We start from the raw sequence: 20,728 nt of genomic DNA, 5'->3' as shown, positions 1-20,728 counted from the left end.
AATAATAATACATGTGAGAATGTTCCATGTGGGGATTTAAATGCAGGATCACAGACCACCCACTAACCTTATTGAGACCAGACTTCGAGGTGTGACAACAACGTGATGTGGAGGTGTGAGACTACACCCACACTACATCAACACAGGCCCACAAGAAAGTTCAAGTTGTTTAATTATTCATGATTAACAGCTTTGTCAATTGCATCATCTCTCCAGCCTCTCTCAAGGGATCAGTTCAGTTTGACATAATAACATCCAGTAGATAACCTGATATATCCCATTTATATTCTAATATACATTATTAACTACAATCATTCTCAAGGCCTATCTTTTGTGTTTCAATTGAACCAGTAATCCAACACACCCACCAGTACTCTTTCACGCATGCATGCACGGACACACAGAATCTAAATCTAAATCCTAGGTAGAATACTAATATCTACAGAGCTTCACTACAATTTACCCAATGTGCTTCTTAGAGTGCAATATCAGTGTCCCTAATATTCCATCCTATAGTCTCCTCATTACAGACAAAAGGGCTCAATTCAAGCCCATATCTTTTACTAACAGAACAGAGAATGGATTCAACTCTCACAAGACCAGGAAAAAATGGTAGTTCTGACCACAGGATGAAGAGATTCAGTGAGGACTTCCCCCTTGGTCAATGTCCCCCTTCTCGCCGTCATAGCTCTATTGTTACTAAACATGATAGATTGTGGTTTATGTTCAGTGCCCCTGCTGTTGAACAGCTTTTCTACCCCTGATTCCATGTCAAGGGCTTCAATCAAACTATCCCAGAGGGAATTGTTTTGAGTATTACAGGAAACCTCGTCAATCCTTTGATCATTTCCTGGGACAGGTGGCTTAAGAGTTATGTAAGCGCCTATTGATAAAAAGGGCAAGAAGCAAAAAACGCCTGCGAATCCTTCCCACCTAGAATATTTTATGTTAGGGTTACAAAATCTATGCTTGAATGTGGACCCCCTCAGAAGACTGAAACAGAGTCAAATGACATTTAATAATGAGATCAAAATATAACACCATAATAGGCTGTATTGTGACCATCATGATCATGATTTTAGTGTGGTGGGAGAGTCAACTGTAAAAAAGCAAAAATGTGTTCAACCAATCAATCTGATACATTTGATACAACTGAAGTCAGTTCAGTTCATTCCTCTCTCCTTGGCTCTCCTCCTCCTCCTCCTCCACCCGAAAGCTGCACACGCCACTCTGTCAACTGCCCTCCATGGAAGCCTCTCCCCTTAGGAGCTACAGTAAATATTGGTGGGTGGAGCTATCAGGGGGCATGATGAGGTCACACAAGGGCTTAGCGTTGATCCCCTATCTCCTCCCCTGAGGAGAGATTGCGGAGTGAGGGATGAAGAGAGCGCCGCCGCCATGGTCCGTCTCCTCAGGGGCAGGAGAAGGAGCGAAAAGTGGCGAGGGTGGTGCCGTGACGTCGCTTCGGTGCCCCCAAGACACTGGGTTTTGAGACAGTTTGTCGTTGTTGTTGTAGCCATGACTGTCTTTCTCTTTCTCCATCTCGTCTCCTTTCTCGGCACGGTGGTGACCCTGGGCTTTGAGCTGGGCCCAGTCTAGGCTGGGGTACCGTCCTGACTGGGCCATGGCCTGGAGGAGTTTGTCCAGTGGGCTGGGGCTCTCGTTGGGACCCTGTTGGGGGTTCTCCTGGCCGGTCTGGGCAGCCTGGGCTGCCAGGCAGAGGAGCTCGGCGTGCTGGCACAGCTGGGCCAGGTCTCTCTCTGTGGCGGCGTTCTGGCGCAACAGCTCCTTGGTGCGCAGCGTGATGGCCAGCAGGCCCGACTGGCTCAGGATCTCTGTGGTGTTCAGGAAGTGGCGCTGGCGGGTCGACGAGCAGTCTGACAGGCAGTCCGACAGACAGTCCTCCGCCGGGGCCTCGGGTGCCACGCGGCGTGGGCTGACGGCGGTGGATGAGGAGGCAGAAGAGGAAGAGGTGGAGTTGGAGTTGGAAGGTGGAGAGGGTGTCTGGGAGCTGGAGACAGAGGGGGAGCCCACACAGTTGGAGAGGGAGGGGGAGGGGCTCCGATTGGGCTTTTGGTGGTAGCAGTGGGATCTCTGCTGGGTGGAGGAGGCGTGGCCACCCAGGGAGCGGTGAGGGGGTTGGGGGGAGGAGCTGTGGCTGCTGCTGACGCTGTTATTGGAGTAGGAGTGGGGTCTGCCCTCTCTCTGGTGGTGTTGTTTCTGCTGCTGCTGCTGGGGTTTAAGGAGCTGTGTGGTGGTTGAGACTGCCTCCCTCTTGTCCTCCATGCAAACTCTCTTGCTCAGGCTCTGGCCCTCACTGCCACTGTCTTTGACCCCCCCTGCCCCTGCCCTGCCCAGCTCGGGGCCCTCCTTCCTGGGGTGGGGGGCAATGCGTGGATAAGAGTTGAAGATGGGGAGGTATGAGTTCTTGCTGCTGTGGTTCTTGTTGCTTCTACTGCCTCCTTTCTTGGACTGGCCCTGGGGCTCTAGTAGATTGGAGGGGGTAGGGGAAAGAGCTGGAGTAGGGGTGTGTACCCCCAGTTGTGGGATGAGTAAGAGCTGGGTTGGGGTCTTTGCACCCGACAGATCATGCCATCCTCCACCCCAGGCCAGGGGGCTGTGTAGAAGCTGCTCACGTCCGGTCTGTACCACCAGATTAAAAAGGGGTGTTTAGTGAGCAGGGAGCAGGAGCCAAGGAAGGAAAAGAGAAGTGAGAAAGGGATATAATTCACAGAGAGATGAAAGGGAGGAAATACATACACAAGACACAAAATAAAGGTCAACAGACAGCAACAATTAAATAAGTGAGGGTAGCCTCGAGCAAAGTAAAACCTACATTTACATATAAAACAACACTATTACCCGGGATATAAATAACACAAGCTCGCTGGTCTCACCGGCTTCACCACCATGTTCTTGATGACATAGATGGAGGAGAGCTGATCTTCATATGGAGGCCTGCTGCTATGGCCTGTGCTGCTGCTGCTGCTGCTGCTGCTGCGCTGGTCATCTAGATCAGCCTGCAACAAGTCTGAACCAGCCTCTGAGGAAGATGAAGAGAGGGATGGAGGGAGGAGAAAGAGAGCAATACAGAGAACAGCAGAGAGAGAGAAGGGGATGGGAAAGAGAAGAGCAGAATGAGAGACAGTTGAATGTGTATGCAGTCACTGTAGTACCTCTCGTCAAGCATACAATACACACAAAAATTGTTTTGTGTTTGTGCTTGTGTTAACGTGTATACAGTTTGTCCAGTTCAGTGGAGGCTGAAGGTGGAAGAAATCAGAGGACCAACCATACAGGGTATAAAACATGTGTGGTCCTTTTATCATCAATGCAGTTTTCTGTCTCAGTGTTCTGTGATCAAAGTATTGGACTTCAAGGTAAATCTAAGGTGAAACTAAATATCAAGAAGTGGACACTTGCTCACCAGAGTATCCTGAGTCTTTCTCAGAGTCGTAGCGTGACAGCCTCCCGCTCAGCCCCATGACGCCCCCCTGGTCTCTGTGTGCCTCCAGGGACGCCCGCAGCGTGGCACAGTTACTTTTGTCCTTGGCATTCTTCGAGGTGCCCCTGGGTACCCGCTCTCCAAATTGTGCCTGCTCCTTTGGCATCCTGGACCTTGAGGAGATGAGAGCAGCCAGTTTATGAAAAGTGATGAGGCGCCCTAATACATTTGTTGATTAACACTCTGACTCATGTGTTTAGTGCTATTACCAGAGACAGAGCTTTGCTGTACTGGGAATTTAACACTACGAGCATGGAGGCTGTTTCGCCTACTTTTAGCACGCCCTCGATGTCAAATGACCCCGTAGTCTTTACAATGGGCATCTGTTACTGAGAGACAGCAACTGCTAGAGGGCGTCTCCTGTACATTAGCCCGCCTCCGTTGCTCCGAGCTGATGGCAGTGCACTCAGAGCGTCCCCGTTTGAAAATCCTATATGCAACATATGCAATGCATTTGCCACAGACCAGTCACCTGGCGGCTGTGGCGCAGGAGGTAGAGTCGCCGTCTATGCGCATGAGCGGAAGGTGAACAGGTGCGTTTGGTCTGAGAAAAATTTGAGCGTGTTTTTGACAAACAACAAACGAACATTATAATAACATCTTTATTTAAGCGAGTTTAGGATTTTGAGTACCCCGACAGCTTCGTGCTGATCGGGGGCTTCTAAGGACGGACGACATGGCAACGAACAACGCGAATGGAATGGACGACGAGGAAAGCAACACGGACAAACGGTATGACGCAAGTTTAACGGTGGAAGTGCGACTGGAGCAGGGAAGTAATATCACTATGATGGAAATGTTACGAGGCATAAAGGAGGTGTGTGGAAATGTGGAGGGCTGTCGGGATAAAGGAGACAGGAAATATGAGATCACGCTGGCATCGAGGAGAGGGAAGGACAAGCTCACGGATGGTTTCATGATAAAAGATGTGAGAATAATGGGAAAGGACTTGGCGGTGGATGAAATGGTGGTCTCGTTTTTGAATCTCCCGGTATATCTGAAGGATGACGTGATCAGGTACAGGCTGGAGTCGTGGGGGGTGAAGGCGGTGTCACCTATCAAGAGAAAGACGTGGCCGGGAACGGACATAGCAGACGGGACGAGATACATGAAGGTGAAGTTCACCGAAGAGGTGAGGTCGTTACCATATTCTACCAAGTTTGAGACCCTGGTTGGAGTGGATCACTTTAGGGTTATTCATGACAAACAAGTAAGGGTGTGTAGGCTGTGTATTAAGCCAGGACATGTTATAAGAGAATGCCCGGAGTTCGTGTGTTATAAGTGCAATAAACAAGGACATTATGCACGTGAATGCATGGGAAGGAGATATGATGGAGGAGAGAGAGTGAGCAGTGATGAGGAGGAGGAGGAGGAGAAGGAGAAGGAGAAGGAGAAGGAGAAGGAGAAAGAGGAGGAGGAGGAGGAGGAGGGGGTGGAGGTGGAAGTGGAGGAGGAGGTGGTGGAGGGGGACGAAGAAGAGGAGATGGAGGGAGAGGAGGAGGTGGTGGAGGAGGAAGAGGTGAAGACACAAGGAGAAGGTGGGGAAAGGAGCCATGAAGAAGACGTGACGGAAGGAGGAGGACAAGCTGAGGTGGTGGAGGAGACCCAGATGGAGCCGGAAGTGGAGGGAGGAGCGGAGGGGCCTGGTCCGGTGGAAGTGGAGGGTAAAGAGAGAGAGGAGATTGGAGCCAGCCTCGACAACGCAGTGAGGGATGGAGAGATGGATGAGGCAGGGCCTTCAACAGAGGGCGTGGGGAAAAGAAAAGGTTCAGATGAAGGACTATATGCAGATGTACAGAGGGTGAGGACAAGATCAGGAAGGGGTGCAAAAGGTGCACAAGGGAAGAAGACCAAGGTAGGAAAATGACATGGCGGTGTACATGATTCTTTTTTTTGTAATCTTGACAATGGTCAGGGTTGTTGCTGTCAACAAAAATGGACTCAGGGATAGGAAGAAGATGGAGCTTGTGTTGGCAGCATACAAAGAGGAGATTATATGCCTCCAAGAGACGCATTGGACAGAGGACATAATGGAAGATGTAAGAAGGAGGTGGAATGGACAAGTTTATGTGAGTAATGGAACTGTGTATGCTTGTGGGGTGGCTATTTTGGTAAAGAATGGGGTGGTGAACAATGTAAGGAATATAATGAATGACAATGAGGGAAGAGTGGTGGGAGTGGGGTTTGAATATCAAGGGATAGAGTATGCACTGTATTGTATATATGCACCAAATGTGGACAAATATAGGAAAGTTTTTTTTGAATCTTTGAAAGAGAAATGTGTTGGGAATTGTATTATGGTTGGGGATTATAATGTGGTGGTGGACAGGTTAGATGTAACAAGGGGGGTGAAATTTAGGAATGATCCGTCACGCCCAGTATTATTAGAAATGATGCGCACAAGAGGAATGGTGGATATATGGAGGGAGGGGCACCCTGATGCACAGGTTTTTTCAAGGAGACAAATGGTGATGGGGGTTTTGAGACAATCAAGGATCGATTTGTGTTTAGTGAAGAGGGAGGTGAGGCACCTGGTTGGAAGGGTTGAGTATCGGTTTATGGCTTTTAGTGACCACGATGCTCAGTCTTTCCAGCTAGGTGCGAGGAACGTAGGGGGAAGAGGAGGGACATGGTGCTTTAATGCAAGTTTACTGAAAGATAGACGTTTTGGGGTGATAGTAAGAGAGTGTGTGAGTGTTGCTATGGAAGACCAGATGTATGAGAGTGATGTGTGTGTGTGGTGGGAAGGGATGAAGGATAAATTAAAAGCTGTAATAATAGCATTCGCAAAACGGAGAGGGAAAGAGAGGGTGAGGGAGGAAAGAGATTTGCAGAAAAGGTTAGGAATAGAACAGGAGAGAGTTGATAATATTCCAGGGCATGATTTAACAGAGTATTTGAGAGTGAGGGAAGATTTGAGGGAGCTAGAGAAGAGAAAGTATGAAGGGGCTTTAGTAAGGAGTAGGGCAAGGTATGTGGTTGAGGGAGAAAGGAGTACAGCATTCTTTTTAGGTTTAGAGAAGAGACAGAAAGAGAAAGGGAAAATTAAGGAATTAGAGAATGATAAAGGTGAAATAATAACAGACTTAGTGGGAATAATGGATACTGTGCAGTCATTTTATACAGACCTATATACATCTGGGGGTGTGAATGAGGAATGTATGAATAAAGTATTAGAAGCAGTGGAAGCTAGGGTGACAGAAGAAGAAGGGAAAATGTGTGATGCAGACCTAAGGGTGGAGGAGGTTAAGACAGCCATCATGGGGTTAAACCCAAATAAGAGTCCGGGTTCGGATGGGTTGACGGCTGAATTTTATAAAGCTTTTGTTGACATCATGGCCCCTATATTGTGCAGAGTGTATATGTGTATGGGGAATAAAAGGGTGGTTCCGGACTCTATGGGTTTGGGGGTGCTCACTTTATTGTATAAGGGTAAAGGGGACAGGAACAAATTACAGAATTATAGAGCATTATCATTACTTAATTGTGATTATAAAACCATAGCAAAAGTATTAGCAAATAGATTGAATAAAGTAATGAAAAACATGATTGCACCTACCCAGGCCTATGGAGTCCCAGGGAGGGATGTGGCAGAGAATATGTGCACATTAAGGGATGTTGGGAAGGACATGAGGGAGGAAGGGGGTTTATTGTTATCTTTGGATTTAAATAAGGCTTTTGACAGGATGGAACATGTTTTTTTATTGAAAACAATGGAACATTTTGGGATTGGGACTGTTATGAGCTATTGGATTGAATTATTATATAAGAATGCAAGAAGTAAAGTAAAGATAGATGGATTATTGACTGACTCCTTCCCTTTGGGGAGATCAATAAGACAAGGGTGTCCACTGTCAGCATTGCTATATAGCATATCTGTGGAGCCATTGGCAGCTTATATTAAGCAGGAGAAAGAAATTAAGGGAATAAATATGCCGGGGGGAGGAGTTAGCATAATCCATCAATATGCAGATGACACGACATGTACTGTCAGGGATGTAAATAGTGTGAACAAAATAATGGGGTGTGTAAACATATATGGAAAGGCTTCTGGTGCAAAAGTGAATGTTGACAAGTCTGAAATGTTGTGTATAGGGGGAGTGAATACAGACAATTGTGTTTTTGATTTGAAAATTGTAAAGGGGATGATAAAAGTGTTGGGGATATATCTTGGAGAGGATGACAGGGAGGCTGTTGATTACACATGGACAGGGGTTTTGAATAAAATAAGAACAACATTGAATTATTGGAAGCAAAGGAACATGAAACTGAAGGGAAAAGTTGTAATTGTTAATGCACTGTTAATGTCAAAATATGTTTATGTATTAGGAGTATAGAATGTACCAGAGTGGGTTCTAAAAGAAACCAGGATGTTAGTGTCAGATTTTTTGTGGAGAGGAAAGGGGGTTAAAATAGCGTATGATGTATTAGTAGCAGATTATGATAAAGGAGGGTTGAAACTGGTAGATTTGGAGGTAAAGATGAGGGCAATGAGAGTCAGAACAGTCAAAAGGTTTTTGTATGGGGAGGAAGGACAAGGATGGAAAGGATACTTTAGGGAATGGGTACATAGATGTGGTACATAGGGGTGTGGGGATTATGGGTTGTTGATGTGCTTTAAAGCACGGATGTATGATAGGGTGCCGGAATTCTATAAAGAGGTGTTTAAAGCCTGGGGTAGTTACTAAATACTAGATACTAAATGCTCCAGTTTTATTGAACCCTGTAATAAGAAGAGAGGGGAAAATGTTAGAGTCTAGGAGTTTCTGGAGGGCAGGACTGATTAGAGTAAGGGATTTTAGGTATGAGGTAGTGCCAGGGTTCCTATCAGAGCAGGCAATTATAGAAGTTGTTAGGGAAACAGATGAGGAGATGAGAAGGGGAGAAATAGTGAGCATGTATAATAAAATAAAGCAGAGTATACCAGGGGAGTGGGTGAGTAGGTTAGATAGGGAGTTAAGAGGGAAGGAGCAAACAGAGTTACCTAGGTTAAGACTAGGGAAAGGGGAAACAGTGCGGGACTTCGCAGCTGTTAAGGTGAAGGAGTGCTACTGGGCACTGTTGGAGAGCAGAGTGAAGGAGCCTGCGGCAGAGAAGGTGTGGAGGCAGGTGTTCCCAGGATTGGAGGTGAAGAACATATGGAGGAATTTATTTTTAAAATACAATAGTTTAGAATGTACACATTTTGATTTTATGCTCAGGCATAACAGGGTTTATACTAAGGTGGTGTTGCATCAGGTAGACAGAACAGTTTCGAGGGAGTGTGATGTGTGTGGGATACAGGATGAGAACTTAATGCATATGCTTTTTGAATGTAGAGAAATGAAGGGATTCGAAGAAAGGTTGATTGATTGATTGAAAACCTTTATTGTCCCCAATGGGGAAATTTTGTTGTCAAACAGCTTAGTTAGGGCAGACAGAAAACATTCAATAAAATACATAAAACAGTGCAGGCTCAATAAGTAAAAAGTTCCAAGTTCCAAAGTTCCAGCTCCAGGTCTCCCCCACCCTGCAGGGCCTGGTTGTAGAGTCGGAGTGCAGCTGGAACAAAGGACTGTCCAAATCTTTTTGTACTTTGACGGGGGAGAACAAATCTGTGGCTGAAGTTGCTCCTCATCCCCGCCAGCTCGCAGTACATCGGGTGGGAGGGATTGGCCAGCATGGCCGCCAGTTTTTTCCCCATCCTCTGTTCTGCCACCACCTCTAGGCTGTCCAGCCCGGTCCCCACCACAGAGCTGGCCTTCTTCACCAGTTTGTTTAGCTTCGCAGCATCCCTGGCACAGATGTTTCCACCCCAGCAGGCCACGGCAAAGAACAGAACGCTGGCAACCACCGACTGATAAAACATTCGCAGCAGCTTGTTGCAGACACCGAAAGACCTCAGCCTTCTCAGGAAAAACAGTCTGCTCGGCCCTTTCCTGAGAAGAGCCTCAGTGTTGTCAGTCCAGTCCAGTTTGTTATTAATTTGTACTCCCAGGTACCTGTACGAGTCCACCCTCTCGACTTCCACCCCCTTGATGGTGATGGGGGCTGGGGTCCTTCTCTTCCTCCTAAAATCCACCACCAACTCCTTTGTTTTGCTGGTGTTAAGCAAAAGGTAGTTGGTGTCGCACCACTGCACAAAGCTCTCCACCAGGGCCCTGTACTCCTCATCCCTGTCGTCTGTGATGTAACCGACGATAGAGGAGTCATCAGAAAACTTCTGCAGGTGGCACTGGTCGGAGCTAAACTGGAAGTCGGAGGTATAGAGGGTGAAGAGAAAGGGTGACAGAACAGTTCCCTGGGGGGCACCGGTGTTGCACACCACCACCTCAGACTGACAGCCCTGCAGTCTCACATACTGACGTCTGTCTGTGAGGTAGTTGTGGATCCAAGCCGTCAGGGAGTCCTCCACACACATCACTGCTAGTTTGTCAGCCAGCAGTGATGGCTTGATAGTGTTAAATGCACTGGAGAAGTCGAAGAACATGGTCCTCACCATGCTCTGTGGCCTCTCCAGGTGTGTGTAGGCCCTGTGCAGCATGTAAATGATGGCATCCTCCACCCCAATGCTCTCCTGGTATGCAAACTGCCGGGGGTCCAGGAAGTCCTTCACCTGGGGCTTAAGGTGTTGCAGCACTAGCCTCTCCAAGATCTTCATGACCTGTGGTGTCAGGGCGACAGGTCTGTAGTCGTTTGGGGTGCTGGGCCGTCCCTTCTTTGGCACTGGGACGATGCAAGAGGTCTTCCAGAGCTGTGGCACCCTCCTCAGTCTTAGAGATAGACTGAAGAGATGTGAGATGAAAGGACTAGTGAAGAAGCATTGGGGGGTGGAGGTGGTGGGGATGCAGGAGTGGAGGAGGATGGTGGTTTTTGGGGTGGAGGGAAAGAGGAGGGGAGTGAATATATGGTGTTTAAATTATGTATTATCACAGGCTAGGTATGCAATTTATTTGAGGAGAAATTTAGCAAGATTTGAGGGAAAGTGGATAACGGTGTGGAAAGTCTTTGAGGGATTGGTCAGGAAGAATGTGGGACTGATGCACAAGACAGGGAAAAAAGATTTTGAGAAGTTGTTTATTAGGGATTGTGGGTTTATAAGGGTGGGGGTGGATGGAGGGTTGGAGTTTGATTTAGATTTTGGAAGATGTTTTTTGTGTTGCATTCATTTGTTATTGATTTATGTTAAAGGGTTATCTTGGTTATGAAGGACTGACGGAATAATAGATGGATGCATCTCATACCAAAATGGTATGGGTGTGTTTTGTTTTTATTTATTGTTTTTTAATTTATTTTATTTGAATTAGAATAAAATGAAGGCTATAAAATGAACATGTATGAATATGTATAGCTATGATTGTATTTAAAAGAATATTTTTACAATAAAAAAAAAGAGTCGCCGCCTAATGATCACAAGGTTGGCAGATCGGCGGTTCGAGCCCCGGCTGGCCACATGTCGAAGTGTCCTTGGGCAAGACACTGAACCCCAAAATTGCTCCCAGTGAGCGGGCCAGCGCCTTGCATGGCAGCTTGCCGCCATTGGTGTGTGAATGGGTGAATGAGAGGCCGTTGTAAAGCGCTTTGGAGCAGCTTTGGAACAGCAAAAAAGGCGCTATATAAGTGCAGTCCATTTACCATTTTTACCATTTACCTACATGACCTGCAGATGTCAGATGTTTTGTCTGCCTGCCCATAGCATAAATCATTCTTGTCTAATGTTCAAGGCTACTGTATTTTGCGAGAAGGAATAACACAAGGGAGTCCCCTCTCCCTCCCCCTCCCATTGTGTTATTATAATGATGAGCTTCATAGTTGAAATATGGAGATCTTTCTTGGTCAGGTGGCCGGAAATGATATATTGATGACTCAGAGAGAAGGTTGAATCGTAATCATTGTATTAGGCAGATCTGGGTTGCATTCTCTTGTACAGATGTTTCCAAGGCAGCATGCTCTGTTAAGTCCAGGCTTCAAGCATGGCTACGACATAGGGGATGCCGAGCTTGGCTACGGCTGGTGCCGAGCCTGGCTGTGGCATAAAGAGATGCCAAGCAAAGTACTGATGTTTGTTACAGCTTATATACCGCTCTCAGAGAGGGAATAGCTTTACCTCGTAAATTACAATACTGACATTAGTTCCCATACATGGCTCTATCCTGTGTCCATGCTGTTCTACCCTGCTGACCACTGGTAACCTATACTGGTCCCCACTAGCCGTGGTCTCTAAATCTGGCTCAGGTCCAGTTACAGAGAAAAGCATGTTGACTAAGAGTGGTCAGTTTATGTCCTGAGAGTGGACACACTTAAAGTATGTTTAAGGTTAAACAATGAGTATTGCAATATTTGATAGGCACACAAATTTGGCATATAGTCACACAAAAACGCATCATATCAGCTCACTCTTTTTTTTCTCCCATGATAATCTTACATCATAACCACATCAGAAATAAATTAGGCATCGGTTCCATCATACAAAGTACATTATATGTCAATATAACAATGTCTGGAAGTAGATCTTCAATCAATGGAACGGCCTTGTGTTTCTGGTAACAAGGAGTGCTATTTGATTCTTTGATGGTCATCAGTCTTGCACGTGTTCTTGCCTCTGTTCACAGCGTTAATAGGTTTTATTAACTTAAGACAATTTTAGCATTATCATTACACTACAGCCCTCCTTTTCTTGACTTAAGTCTATAAAATCTTAGGCTTTCCATCAATGGATTGTGGAATTAACCTGCTCAGAAACAGTTGGAAACAAAATACAGATGTTAAGCATAAGTCTGTTAATTGGGTTATCTGGACTGTTGTTCCCGTCCCTTAGAATTCCTAGAAGAAAGTTTGTAAGTTCGTGCCATGAGTAGTGTGTGCATGGTATTGCAAACTTGCAAGTGTTGGTTCTCTCTTAAGAGTATACCAATTTTGTATGTTGAATTCAGCTGTTTACTGCTGATGACACTGTTAGTTGTGTGCGTCAGTACAATTGAACAATTACGACTATATAAAAGTATGTGTAAGTCTCTCTTGTCATCATCATGTCTCTGTCTTAAATCAGCATCTGCAACTTTCTCTCCCCACTTCTGCACTAGACCAGATCTTAACAGCATCTCGGTCTCTGAGTCCTTCGCTCAATGTCTCTTGATTTCCTTGATTCTGTCAGGAAATAGAATTGACAGGCATTGTCAGAATACATTCCAGGTCTTTCTTGCTGAATTATGTTTTCTCCATCAGAAATGTCCTCCTTTGATGTTTCATAGAGTCTTAGGGCCCTATTATGCACTTCTTAACTTGCCGTCTTAAGTCTTAATTAAGTCGCACCGCCTGGTTAAGACCTACCGCCACCCTTATTATGCGCTTCATACGCGCTACTGCTATTATGCAGGTGTCGATAGGCGCCCACACATAAGTCGTAAGACTCCCGTGCATATATTACTCATTGTGGGAGTGTTCATATGTTAATGAAGTGCACTAGGCGCCCCTGCTATTATGCGATCTGACTTTGCTCCTAGCGCTAAGAAGTGGTTTGAAAAGTTCTTAAGTTTAGACTTCATGCACGTTTTGAAACACGAGCGCGCCTCCGCGGTTTGCGCATGCATGTGGGCACACATGAACACGCACGTGGCTCCACGGCAAGACGTCAATTACGGTCACAGTATAAATGCCACCACTGGCAAATGTTAAGCCAGAGAGAGAGAACAATGGAATATATCCTAGGAAGGAATTATGATAGACCAAGACGGCGCGCCGAGCGCATATACCGGCAACTACTTTGTTACCTCGGGCTGACAGGTAGGCCAAATCTCAAATCAATCCTGGATTCGTGATCTAAGCATTTTAGCGCTTTCAATTGGTGATCCAACTGTTAATAATGCTATAATATTTTGCAATTACAATTATATTATAGCCTATTATTAAAATATGTATAATATAGCCTATATATATATTCTTTTATTCTGTTTACAGAGCAGCAATGCTTGTATGAGCTGCGCTTCACCCGTCAGGCAGTAACTGACATATGTCGTTTGGTCAGCAATGACATAGCCACCAATGCCTGTTTCACCACCTCGGCTCGGGGAGGATTTCGCACCGTTCCAAAGATTGCGAACTGACGAGCCTTGACCTCACGCACAAGCTTGTTACTTTCTTCTGCAGAGAAGCGCGCTGACCTCCTTCTTAGGACTTCCATAATAGCATAGCGCTAAAGACTCAACACAGCCGGTTCTTAAAGCGAATGGCACCTGGCACGCTGATTGGGTTGATTGAGAAGACGCCCAAAACACACCCATGACTAATTTCTTTGCTTAGCGCCGGGTTTTAGGCGCCCACTACCGCACGCATAATAGCAAAGTGGCCTTGACCACGCCTCCACGTCTTAAGTTTAGATCTACCGCCTCGTCTTATTGCTTAAGAGTTATGAAGTGCATAATAGGGCCCTTAGAGTCTTAATGTGTATTTCTCTGTTCACTAAATCAATCAAAATGTTATATGTCTACTGAATTAATACAGATTTGCATGATAATTTCAATATGAGATAAATATGTCTATGTATGTGTGTGTGTGTGTGTGTGTGTGTGTGTGTGTGTGTGTGTGTTTGGTTACAGGAGCAGTCTCCGTTCTATTAATAGCCTAGGGTCAGAGTTTTAACACTCTCGCCCTGTTGTGATGCTTGGTTCAGAAATATGGTTGTTATTCATTTCATTCTTAATGAAATTCTTAACACATTCTGCATGCCATTCATACTAGTTTGCTTCCCATGATGTTAATAGACATGCGGTTTTAGTAATCAATTATGTTGATTGAAAATTCTCTTAGAGTCTTTTAAATATTATGGCCAAATCTTTTCAAACTTAGTTTTCCTCAAAGTGCTGTGCTTTCAATCACGTATTTAAGGTCTTGTCCCTAACTTAATACACAATAAATATCTCAGTCTGTACTGTTTGTCCACAGTATTTCCATTACACAATAGACTTCTGCTTTGTTTCTCTTCAAAGTTCAGAATCTCAATAAATCCTAACTCTCAGTGTTTTGACCAACGTCTTTGACTATACAGCGCCTTCTATTCAAACTATATTTTAATTTAGTACTTTCCAATATCAATACATCTCCTTTAAAAAAAAAAAGAGAGATTCGTTCTAGAACAGCAATTCAGGTTAAAGCAAATAATCACATTGTGTTATCATGCCTTACCTGTTTCGCAGAATCTAGCATCCTGTTCGTTAGACGGCATCTGATATATGGAGATCTTTCTTGGTCAGGTGGACGGAAATGATATATTGATGACTCAGAGAGAAGGTTGAATCGTAATCATTGTATTAGGCAGATCTGGTATTGTATTGTATTGTGGTTTATTTACTACTGTTCAGCACTGTTGTGCATGACTTGTGCTACATAAATAAATTCTGAAAGCGACAAGTAACAAGTGTGCCCATCAAAGGTCTAACTAGCCATTAGGCACGGATGGAAATGGCATACATGGAAAGCAGGGCATGGGCATTAATTCAGTCACTGTTGTCCCATTGTGTTTCTTGTGAATGTCTCAAAACGAGCCGATGACCAAACATTCAATGCATGACTTATGCTATATAAATAAAGTTTGATTGATTGATGTATATGCGCATTGCGCTGCAGATTTATTGACTGTATCATTGTTATTTTCACACAACAACAACAACAACAACAGACATGTGATACATGTTCCAGTTTTATTCTTTGAACAATAGAATAGCAAACAATAACAACATCTATAAATACATATAAATACAAATACAAAACTTGAGAGAACGCTTGTTTGGCTAGAGATCAGATCGGCTCTGAATCCCTCAGTCTGTCTTCACTACCATTGAAATTGATAGACACCTCGCCTCGCATTTAGCATATTAATAGAACGCCGAGCTCTGTGCAGGGTGTGGGGAGTGGGGTGGCTGTAGCATATTCTGCCCGCTCATGTCCAGCTCAAGATATTCCGATTAATTTCATTTCATTTTCTGGTATAAGGCAAAGCACTGAATAGTATGTGGTGTGAACATGGCACGGTGTGGGGAGTGGGACCTGCGCACTGCTTTTCTGGTACTTTGTTTTACTCTGCAATGACAATAAAGTTGAATCTCATCTAATGTAATTTGGTTTACCAAGTGGGTTATTGAATAGGGTTAGGGTTTGCAAGAGGCTTGGTTTATGTTGGCATGGCCATTAAAACGTAGTTAGGATAGTATATGTACAGTTATGAAATGATAAGTACAGTATGTCTCCAAATCCCTTCGGATTTGAAATGTTTGCTGGTATCTCTAAGTTCGCCACCTTACGAACTGCACTGGCTTCGACCAGGGAAATGTACACACACCCAACCTCATCATGTTTCCGTGCTCCACAATTAAGTTTATTCTTTCCTTATCTGCTTTCCGCAGCCTCCTGATCAACTCATCCTTGCTCAGCCTTGACAACCCCTTGTTGGAGACCTTGGTAAAATTATCCCGCTGTCCGTCCAATACAATTGTGGCCATATTCTCTACTGGTTATGCGCTACCAGTTTCAATGGTATCAGAATCTACAACACTGTCTAAACCAGCCCGGACGGAGATATTGTTATCAAAATCGAATTCATGATTGATGAAATAAGTGACATAGGAGGGAGAAACCTAAAACATGATGAATTATCAAATAAAAGCGAGCCGAGCAGGGGACCCAAATAGACGTGTGGGCAAGCACGCAGCCGAACTGCCGTTAATCCCCCGGTACAACATCTGCAAACCCGCAAAAATGTGTGTTTCGTTCAAGATCCAGTGTCGGTTACTTAAGCCCCTTTCACACATAGTTCCCTGTAAACTGCATGGAACCCCAACCCGTGTCAGCCGGGCATTTTCACCGTTCACACATGACCGAATTAGCCGGCAATTACCTGGTTGCTACCTTTCACACATGTCCGCAATTACCGGGTTGCGCGATCAGAATCATTCAACTGGATGCAGAACTGGAACAAGACAGGCGTGTGAGACTGCCATATACCAGATATATCTCTGCCATATATCATACCTCCGTTTTATATTGAAAAATATGATGATGAATACATATAAAACAGAGGTATGATATAGAAGATATATATACAGTGGGGGAAATAAGTATTGAACACATCAACATTTTGTCCAGTTTGCACCAGACTTTGGTATTAACTCAAACAATCCAGACAAAAAATCTAAACATTTAAGTCCACATGTAAATAAAGTTATGTGGAATAAAGTGGAATGAAACAGGAAACAGGAAAAAAGTATTGAACACACTAAGAAAAAGCAGTACGCCACAGTAAGGAAAGGCAAGGAACCAGCTAAAAACCATAATAATTAGGAGGCAACTCTACCTCCAATCTGTGTTAATTAATGTCAGCTGAGTTAGAATATATTGATGGGCTATAAACGTTTTTTTTTGTTTTGTTACCAAGGTGCCACACAACAAACATCTAATGATGGGTAAAAGTTGAAAGAATTGGCTACAGACGTATTTCACAACTTCTGAATCTTCCAGTAAGCACCATTGGGGGCATTATCCGTAAGTAGAAGCAACATCACTCCACCATCAACTGGCCACGCACAGGAGCTCCTCACAAGATTTCTGATCAGGTAGTCAGAAGGATACGTAGGAGAGTAGCCAAAGAGCCAAGCACCACTAGGAAAGAGCTCCTGGGAGCTATGTACTATGTCTACTGGGAGCATGTACCGGTACTCTGGTCAGATGAGACCAAAACTTTTTGAACTTTTTGGCTGTCACATAACACACCATGTTTGGAGGAGAAATGGCATTGCACATCACCCAAATAACACTACCAAAAGTGAAGTTTGGAGGTGGAAGTATCATGGTATGGGGCTGTTTCTCCTCTTGTGGTACTGGCAGACTTCATACCATTGAAGGAACAATGAATGGAGCCATGTGCAGAGAAATTCTTGAGATGAACCTGCTGCCATCCATCAGGATGCTGAGGATGAGACATGGGTGGACCTTCCAGCAGGACAATGATCCTAAGCATACAGCAAAGGAAATTCGCAATTGGTTTCAGAGAAAGAAAATCAACTTGTTTGAATGTCCCAGTCAATCACCTGACTTAAACCCAATTGAACATTTGTGGAAGCATATGAAGATCCAGATTCACAAGAGGGCCCCCCGCAAAATTCAAGATTTCAAGACAATCTGTGTAGAGGAATGGGCCAAAATCACACCTGAATACTGCGGGCGAATAGTTACTTCATACAGAAAGCGCCTTGAAGCTGTCATTACAAACAAAGGCTTCTCCACTAAGTATTGAATTAATTTCAGTTAGGGATGTACCGAATTAAAAATTATTGGCCGAAGCCGAATTTAAGGAAACATTTGGCCAAATACTGAATACCGAATACGTACCGGCAGTTTTTCATTTATTTTTGTACCATTGCATAAATTAAATTAATCTTCCTTTTTATTCATGCTTTTCAAAGAAAATGTGTATAGCGCTTTTCCTGCAAACATTGCAGCTCAAAGTGCTCCAATCATTATATAATCATAATTTAATGATTTAGTCATTTAAAGGCAATATTAAAAAGATGGGTTTTTAGTCTTGACTTGAACATATTTACTGAGGTTGCATCCCTAATGTAAACTGGCAGTGCATTCCACAATTTGGGTGCATAAGATGAGAATGCAGCCTCACCAAATCTCTTCTTTTGTACATGTGGTACACAGAGAAAACCAGCGTCAGAAGACCTAAGAGCATGCATTAACAAAAGCTGCATCAGCTTGTCAGAGAAAATGTCTAGCTTTTGCAATATTCCGTAGATGATAAAAACCATTTCTAGTGATAGACTTGATGTGAGGCTCAAAGCTTAAGTCAGAATCTATAATCACACCTAGATTCTTAGCTTCATGTTTGCAGTTTGAAAGCAAGGTTCCCATTGTATTTGACTTTGTCTTTTTGTGGTTAAACTTTTGGCCCAATGACAAGAATCTCAGTTTTGTCCTGATTTAGTTGTAGACACGTTTTGGACATCCAACATTTTATATCTCTGAGACAATTCTCCAGCGAGCTGAGTGCATGTGAATTATTAGGCAATACTGATATGTACAGCTGAGTATCATCAGCATAACTATGACAATTTACACCATGTTTTCTGATGATTCCACCTAATGGGATCATGTACAGGGAGAAGAGCAAGTGACCAAGAATAGATCCCTGAGGGACACCACATGTGATGTCAACATTATCAGAAACAGAGTCTCCCAGGACAACAGAGAAATGCCTACCAGCTAGATAAGATTTAAACCACTCTAATAATAAGTCCTGAGAGACCGACACAGTTTTCTAAATGATGTATTACAATAGTGTGATCTACTGATCAAAAGCAGCACTCAAATCTAACAAGAAAATAACTGATACACCACCAGCATCTATGATAAGTCTGAGATCGTTTCCAACCTTTACTAATGCAGTCTCAGTACTGTGGTTTCGTACTCAGTACGAACACCTGATTGGAACTTCTCAAATCAAATGTTTTTGCTAAGAAAATCAGTAAGTTGTCTGAAAATCACTTTCTCAAGGATTTTACTTAGAAATGAAAGGCTAGATATATTGGTCTGACATTTCCGAGAACAGAATTATCTTGCTTTCCTTTCTTAAGTAGTGGTTTTATAATGGCAGATTTTAGGGGAGTGGGAAAGATGCCAGTTGATAGGGAGCAGTTCACAATTTCTAATACATTGTCAGTTAAACAGTCAAAAACACTTTTGAAGAACCATGTTGGGATTGGATCAAGTTGAGGATTTCATTTGTGAAACAACTGTTTTTAAAGTATGGGGGTTGACGAGCTCAAATGAATCCATGACAGCAATAGGCATATTTCATCAATTTCAAGTGGCATCTTTGTAATTATGACGACGTAGAATCTAAGTCTAAGAATGCATTTCACCATTTAGATTCCCAATATAGTGAAAATACCACCGCTCATCCGTGATCAGACTTAGCTGGGGTGCTGCAACTGAAGAGTATCAAATAGAGTGCAAAAAAACAGCATCTGCACACTCAAATCTGTGCAAAAAACGATGTTTATTGCTTTCGGTCTCCAGGCTATCGGACAATGTAAACAACAGCTGTATGTACGAGTTTGTATGACGCAGTTTGACGAGACTGAAGAGACACGCAATGCATTTGGGGGATTTAGTACCCCAGTAGTGTCATATCATACTTAAATAATAGCGAAAATATAGTATACATACTAAATTTCTTGCATACTCAAATCTTGCATACTATACAGTGTAAACGCTCTCGCATACTCAAATCTATGTCATATCTAGTATGCGTATTGTAGTATGCTAGTATGCCATTCCGAACACAGACAAAGTTTCGCCGAAATTCCCCCCAGATAGCAGCGCGTCACAGCAGTGTGTCACAGCAGTGTTCGTCACCTGACCTGAATACCGCATGCTGATTCGCTGAACGAACTTATCGGGTTCTATTCAAAAACAGCACTGGCGTTTGTCCTTTTCTGCTGCAAAGCAGGATAGCTACTGTTCTATCTCGCTACATGCACATACATCCATTTTAAACGTGTTTGATGGATGCAAACAAAAATAGAACCATGAATATGAACTGAAACATAAAAAGAAATAAAATAATGCTTTAACCGCGGTTAAGAGAATCAACCTTGATTACGTAAAATAATCGCGATTGTTTTCCTGCTGGACTCGCTGCCTGGGTTTGAACAGACTTTGGGATCAACTACAACGTCTCCAGTAGGCTACATTAGAACTTTGCATCCTTTGAAAAAAATGGCAGGCTGTAAAGATCTTGTAACTTAGCAGCAACAATAGCAGCATTGAAATAGTTTAGTTTATGTACTTTCATGTACCTACTTCTGCAAATCTTCTAATAAAGTTTTCAATCAATCAATCAATGTTCAACTGTAAAGGGTAGTGAGCGCAGACTTTGCTGGGAGTTCGTTAAAAATGACTTTCCACCAAATAATCATGTAGAGCCGGTGAGACTGCCATACACCATATATCATACCTCCACTATGATTGGAAATTAAGTAGTGTCCAGTTGTGGAATTATATTTAGCAGTAGCGTCTGGGGAGTCTGGGGCAGTTCTTATGCGCTCTGCCCTGCTGGTTGCGCAATGCAGGACAGCTGTGAAAGGAGACAGACCAGGGAATCTTAAGGCTTCTATTCACACTTACCCGGTACTTTCCATGAGATTATACATTATACAAATTACACATGGTACGTACCCGGTACCT

At 43.8% G+C, this 20,728-nt stretch overlaps 1 protein-coding gene across 1 annotated transcript in view; it reads right to left on the bottom strand.

The window, feature by feature from the left end:
• Positions 1-218: 218 nt before the first annotated feature.
• Positions 219-20,728, bottom strand: part of LOC308154982 (CLOCK-interacting pacemaker) — a 45,753-nt gene continuing 25,243 nt past the window's right edge. Inside the window, exons 2-4 of the mRNA XM_080528208.1 lie at positions 3,428-3,618; positions 2,898-3,043; positions 219-2,643 (exon numbers count right to left, since the gene is read on the bottom strand). Coding sequence (XP_080384334.1) covers positions 1,342-2,643; positions 2,898-3,043; positions 3,428-3,611 — 1,632 coding nt within the window. The 5' untranslated portion in view covers positions 3,612-3,618 and the 3' untranslated portion in view covers positions 219-1,341. The remainder of the gene's footprint in view (positions 2,644-2,897; positions 3,044-3,427; positions 3,619-20,728) is intronic.

Source organism: Nansenia antarctica (assembly GCF_963989245.1).
Source record: "Nansenia antarctica genome assembly, chromosome: 4".
NCBI classification, from domain to species: domain Eukaryota; kingdom Metazoa; phylum Chordata; class Actinopteri; order Argentiniformes; family Microstomatidae; genus Nansenia; species Nansenia antarctica.
This window is presented reverse-complemented; position numbering and strand designations above follow the sequence as displayed.